Source organism: Lactuca serriola, chromosome 7 (genome assembly GCF_051521515.1).
Source record: "Lactuca serriola cultivar US96UC23 chromosome 7, Lser_US96UC23_V15, whole genome shotgun sequence".
Classification (NCBI taxonomy): domain Eukaryota; kingdom Viridiplantae; phylum Streptophyta; class Magnoliopsida; order Asterales; family Asteraceae; genus Lactuca; species Lactuca serriola.
This window is the reverse complement of record NC_136414.1, coordinates 62296010-62302512: the sequence shown is the minus strand read 5'-3', so window position 1 is coordinate 62302512 and position 6503 is coordinate 62296010. Positions and strand designations below refer to the sequence as shown.

The following is a 6503-nucleotide window of genomic DNA, read 5'->3' as shown; positions in this document are numbered from 1 at the left end:
AAGTACCCGTTGCAGTTCCCTGAGTTTAAAAATTAGTTATAAAGTTGTTGTAATATTATCATGAAACAGATTAGGTTGCCAAAGGATTGTTTGTTGTTTTTTTTAAATAACATGTTGTAACTGTTAAAATAAATCTGCAAACTATATTTTATAATATAAAGGCTTCATTCATTGTTATAATCAACAAAATTAACTAAAATATGAAAGCATAGCAATGTCTTGTAAGAGTTAATAAAAATATTACAATACATAATAAGCTAACAACTCGTCATTACTCTTAATTTCAAGGTTGTTTTATATCAAAATCAGCGTTATGGGTTTGTGAGCAACCCGCTGAACCACCAATATTATATGTCATATCTGGAGTAGAAATTATGTGACCTGCTCTGCTACCAGACGCCCTTCCAGTACAATTATTTCTCGTGTGTCCTAGTTGACCACATGTAGAACACTCTTTTATAATTGGACCCTCGCCTTGGGATGGAATGCGGTCTGTGTTTCTTGGCCTGCCTGGCTGACGTTTATCCATTATAGGTGGCTTAACAATCATCAAATCATCGGGGATCTCCCATTCGGATGGCTTTGGCAGAGGGTTTATTGATTCCTCATATGTTTTCCTTAGTGTTTCGGTAAGGTAAACATTTAATGCAAACCTCGAGCAGTCTTGGTAATTGTTCACTGTTAAACATCTTATGACATGACCACAAGGTATCCCATCAAGTTGCCAATGCCTACATGTACATGTCATATGTTGAAAATCAACAATCACATTTTGTGCCCCCTTTTTGACCTCGCATTTCGTATTTGAGATCATGCGAACATCCCATTTCGTACAAGTTTTCTTGTTTTCTTTTACAACTTCATCCGCCCAAGGGGTAAGTGTTGTTGTTGCTTCCGCTAAAAAAACAGCCAAAATGAAGAAGTTAAGATCAATAACATCAAAACTAATAAAACATTAATATTACAAATTTACATAATACCTGCAAAGTTACGTCTTTGAAACCACCATTGTTGCATTGTAGCACGAAAAAAATCAATCAACATAAGTATTGGCACCTTACGTGCGTGTCTAGATAATGCATTTATAGACTCCGCACTGTTGGACGACATAAGATTGTATCGGTTCCCTTTAAAATGTGCCCTTGACCAGGTTTCTGGATTTATACTTTTTAAGTACTCCCATACTGGTTCTTTTGTCTTTTTCATAACATCCATGGCAACATCAAAACATCAACTGTGTACGCCCTACACGCCTCCCAAAAAATTCCTTTAACCGTCTTACTCTTGCCGAATCTAGATACTATGTTGAAATACAAATGGACACCACATATTCCATGATGAGCGTGAGGAAAAATGTTGGCAACGAATGTTGCTATAGATGGAGACCTATCAGATATAATTGTAAGCTCCTGCATATTTCCTATGCAATCACGTAGTTTTTGAAAAAACCATGTCCAATAATCAGTACACTCATTTTTGAATATACCATATGCAACCGGTAATATTTGATTTTGTCCGTCCTTAGTAACTGCAAGTAGCATGGTACCTTTGAACTCGCCCTTTAGGTGAGCTCCATCTACTACTAGGGTCGGCTTACAAAAATTGACAAAAGCTCGTACCTACAATACATTGTATATCTATTCAAATACACCAAAATAAATATTAAAAAAAAATTAGGACATGATAATACTAACCGAGCAACCGAGTGCGACGTACAAAAACTCAAAGCGATCATCAGCATCTGTTTTAATATGTGTGACAGTACCCGGATTATGTTTGGCCAAGTTGTGACAATACGTCGGAAGTTTGGTAAAAGAATCCTCTTTCGTACCCCTTAACGACAACAATGCATATTGCTTCGCACGCCATGCTTGATGGTATGAGATATTGATATTCAATTGAGCATTCATATCATTAACAATTTCTTTTCCCCGATAAACTCTACTATAGTCTTCAGCCAAAACATCAGCAACATATTCACCTAAAACATATTTGTTTGCTTGTCGATGATTAGGTTGCAACAATGTTGAAGAACATGTGTGTACATCAACAAATTTATTCACTTGGAAAAGTCCATCAGAATTTTTAATTGCTTTTGCTCTTAGTAACCAAGAACAATTTTTCGAAACACACACAGCTTCATACCTTGATTTGGTGGATCTACTTGTCCTCGTCTGGAAACCTTCTCGAAGACATTTTTTACCAATACACCGCTTTAAAAGTTCTTTGTTTTTAAATATACTCTCACATTGAATCTTTTGAAGATTAATGTCTACCATTTGTGTTGGGATATCTTCATTAAGATCAACTGGCCATGCTGGTACAGGGGGCATACCGTGAAAAAGGTTATCGGGATACTTAGCTTTAACTTCATCACCCAACTCATCTCTATCGGAATTACTTTGTAGCTCGGTTATATCTAAACATACATCACCAATATCAACATAATGCCCGTAAACATGATTTTTTTTCATATTTTTGAGTTGATTTTTTTTTTCTTTTTAGTTTTATCTACCACACGCTTATTCATAAGTTTAACTTCTTGTTTAACAACATCATCACAACGACCACCCACATGATTAAGATATGTACCAACATCATCATCACCAACAGACTTGTAATTCTAGGGATCTACATAGTGAATAGGTGAATAACTAACATTAACATTTTCAGCAACACTGTGAAACCGAGGTACACTAGGAGTATTGAAAGTACCTATCGGATCGTTGCTCCCTTTATAACTGCATAAATTACCAACAAGTTGGTTTCCAATTTCACCACCCCCATTAACCTCCTCAACTTCATCAACCACCACAAACACTTTTACAGCCGTTCCTCCACTACATTTGATTACGTTTATCAACATTCTAATCCACGTCTTCAACTATAGCTATATAATAATTTAATTCAGGATGGTGGAAACGAAGACTAATTCTATATTTGTCTAACAAACCAATTTTGCTTCTTACCAAAGATACAAAATCACTATAACTAATATACTCAGAAAATATCAAAGCGAGTTCAGAAATACCTCCCTGTGGACATATGTATTCCAGATTAGTTCCATTAACTTGCCATCTTCCACCGGTTACAAGACAAACCAAATATTCAATCATTTTTTGAGCAAATTGTAGAGAGTATTTCCTAAACAAATAACAACCAAAATGATATTTTTTCTACAAAAGTTTTTATATAGCAACGTGATTTCGTAGTCAAATCAATTCATTTCATAGTCAAACTTAAAAAAAAAAATAGAAAAAAATACATCATTTCGCAGATAGGCTCAGAGGATTTCGCAGATGACCCTATTCCATCTGCGAAATTAACCCTATTTATACAGAAAAAAAAAAAAAAAATTCTCATCTGCGAAATGGGTGGCCAATTTTGTAATTTCGATTTTTTTTTGCTATTTTTATAATGCAATTAGTGTAAATGACTATTTTTGTCATTTTCTCTTAAAATAACCAATAACGAGTAGAAATGATAAATTATTACATCAATCAATAGCTCACGCTTATTTTGTGAATTTAAAATTACCCCTAAGAAAAACTCTTTATTAGTATTAAAAGTCAAATAATCACTTAATCATTATAGTAAAAAAGATAAATTATTACATAATCATTTTAATTGATTAAAGAAAAAATTAATATAATGATTAGGGGTATTAGTAGAAGATTTTAATTGATTAAAGAAAAAATTAATATAATGATTAGGGGTATTAGTAGAAGGTAAAGGGGTATGGTTAGCCTATGCCTTTAACAAAATCAATAATTGCATTGCTACGTTGTACTCACGGTACAACCCGACATTGCGTCAAGAAAGAATTCTGTAAAATTGGGTCTCCACTCACCGCTCTCTACTTCCGGTGAATTAGGTTTTGGTGGTGGTGAACGAAATGACAGTCGACGACGAGAACTCCGTGTATGTCGGCAACCTGCCTTACGACGCTACTGAAGATAGTATTCGAAGTGTCTTCGATATTTACGGGCAAATAATCGCCGTTAAGGTAAACTTAGTGTTGTGAATTTGCAACCTTATTTAGTTTATGATTCTATGTTTTTGCTTTCTATCAAATCATTTGTCATTTGTATATACTATACACTCCTTCCATTGACTAAAGAATAAGAGGAATGATATTCTTTGAACTTAATTGAGGTGCATTTACGAACAACTAATAATCGCCGCGATTAAACGTTAATTTTGGGGAAAATTAGTGAACTGTTTTCTATGATTGAAGGGATTAGTATTACTTGTAGCTTACGATTGATGAACCAAAATCGTTAGTAGTGTTTCCTTTATTAAGAGTCTGTCAAGAGTAAACTTTTTAAACGTTTGTGATGGATTGAGAATCAGTTAGCATGAACTCACCATGTAATTTCAATAAAGCTACATAATCTTCAGTAACTTCATTCTATTTTCCCTAAAACATATCCATGTATCCGGCTTAAAAAATCTTATAAGGAATCTGTCATTTTGTGGTAGTTTTCACTTTCATATTGCCATTTTGTTGCCTCAATATATAGAAGATGACCTAATTTCATCTGCTTTTACATATCACTTCCAGATAATCAATGATCGTGGAGTAGGTGGAAAATGCTATGGCTTTGTTACTTTCACAAATCCCCGATCTGCAGTTGATGCCATCAATGATATGGATGGAAGGGTATTTGTATAAAATTATATTTGGTCACATCTTAATGTCTTTCTTTCTTTCTTTTAGTTTTTTTCAATCTTCTGAATCCATGGATCTGTTTCATTTCAGACTGTTGATGGACGAGTTGTTAAGGTGAATGAAGTCAAAAGTAGAGGTGGAAGGTCAAACTTTGGGCGTGAACGTGACAATTTTCGAAGAAATAGTAATGACAGAGATGTAGAGGTGGATAGGGGTAGAGATAGAGATAGAAACTATGGTCGTGTTAGGGATAGGTCTAGAGACCTTGATCAAGATAAAGAAAGGGGATATGAGCGTGCACGTGATCTTGATCGGACACGCAACCGTTTCATTGACAGAGACACTGACACTGACAGAGACAGAGACCGGAACAGAGACAGGGGACATGAAGGTGATCAAGCATGGGAAAATGATAGGGATCAAGAGAAGGAGATAAGAAGAAATGACATTCATCATAGGAGTGGAAACAAGTATAAAGATCAAACAACTAAATTACAAAATGGGTAAGATTACCATTTTACCCTTTTAGCAAAATACTATATTTGTGTTCCCATACCAAATTGATGTATGTTTATGCAGTTCTGATTTCAATGATCGACATAGCAGAGAGTATCCATCAGGGTCAAGTCATGGAGATCATGATCATCATGCTGCAAAACAACTCGATGTTTCACGCCAAAAAATAGAAGAACTTCAGAAAGAGGTTTGAGTTTTTGCTTTTCAAAATGCTTTTATCTATATGATAATGATAATTAATTGTTTCTGTTTAAACAAAAAAAAAAAAAGTTAATTGTGGTGCTTTTTAGACAGTATTAGTAAGTTTGTGCTTTATGTTTTACTGCCTTGTGTTAATATTAAACTTGCATTTCACAGGTTTATCGAATGGAAGAGCTTGTAGAAGAGAAAGGTGATCATGTATCTAAGCTGCAGGAAAAGTCCCAGGTCTTATAATTAACATCCTCATAATAAACACCAAATTACAATTCTACCCTCCTTCAGTTTTTCATGATTTTTATTTTTTGTTACAGAAACTAGAGGATGCGCTTGCATCTGCTAAAAAACTCACTTCAAATCGCAAAAAACAGTTGATTAAGGTGATTCCCATTAATTCCTTTTTTTTTTTTGGTGTATTCATGTTGTATAATTCTTTTTTTTTTTTTTTTTTTTTTTGATGCAGCTTCATAAATGTTTTGTTAATATGAGAGATTATAGTGAGAAACTTAAAAGCTGTGAAGAGGAACTCCAGGTTAGTCTCTCTTATTATTATTGTTTTTTGACTTAATTTAGACAGAACAACTTAATAGAAAGAGTAGTCATGAAAGCAGACATTAAGTTCCAACATTTTACAAATTTGCCCTTGTGTCCAACTTTCTTTCTGCAGGCTCTTGTTGGATCAACATTGAAAGAATTAGAAAGTCACAATGTAGTGGACACAGATGGACTCATGGCTTAACGAAAGTGGTTATAACATTGGCTTAATGACTGATAGCATGTAGTAAACGCTTTCACCTTTTATTTTGACTAGGGTTATTATTGTCATTTCACATGTTGAGAGAAAACTCATTTTTTTTTTTTTTTTTCCAATGTAGATAGAAATCAATAGCAAAATGGTGAATGTTTTTCCTGCTTCTAAAACAAAATAACTCCAAAGAGTTTTACAAATGCAAAAAATAAAACTCCCTAAAGTATTCTTTAAAATGACTAACAAAAATCGTAATTTGATATATCCTAGCAAACTCTCCACTAAGAAGAATTACATGAAATCTTACTTGATCGATATTTGCATATACAAGTTTACATTTTTATATATAGTGTTTGGAAATGAATATTT

At 33.8% G+C, this 6503-nt stretch overlaps 1 protein-coding gene across 2 annotated transcripts; it reads left to right on the top strand.

Annotated features, from left to right (window-relative positions):
• Window positions 1-3785: 3785 nt before the first annotated feature.
• LOC145063795 (RNA-binding (RRM/RBD/RNP motifs) family protein) lies at window positions 3786-6246 on the top strand. 2 transcript variants are annotated; one of them, XM_079011377.1, is made up of 8 exons: window positions 3786-4006; window positions 4565-4663; window positions 4763-5175; window positions 5279-5375; window positions 5546-5614; window positions 5701-5766; window positions 5850-5918; window positions 6054-6246. In XM_079011377.1, the coding sequence occupies exons 1-8, from the start codon at window positions 3896-3898 to the stop codon at window positions 6123-6125; spliced, it is 996 nt and encodes a 331-aa protein (XP_078867503.1). In that variant the 5' UTR covers window positions 3786-3895; the 3' UTR covers window positions 6126-6246. The 2 variants fall into 2 exon arrangements, with proteins under 2 accessions (XP_078867503.1, XP_078867502.1); XM_079011376.1 differs by having other exon boundaries at window positions 3789-4006; window positions 5252-5375.
• Window positions 6247-6503: the final 257 nt, after the last annotated feature.

Excerpts from the sequence above, each read along its gene's own strand:
- LOC145063795 (XM_079011376.1), top strand. The coding sequence starts at position 3,896 with ATGACAGTCGACGACGAGAACTCCGTGTATGTCGGCAACCTGCCTTAC. Across the intron at positions 4,664-4,762 it reads TCAATGATATGGATGGAAGG|ACTGTTGATGGACGAGTTGT; the intron begins GTATTTGTATAA and ends GTTTCATTTCAG. Across the intron at positions 5,376-5,545 it reads TAGAAGAACTTCAGAAAGAG|GTTTATCGAATGGAAGAGCT; the intron begins GTTTGAGTTTTT and ends TGCATTTCACAG.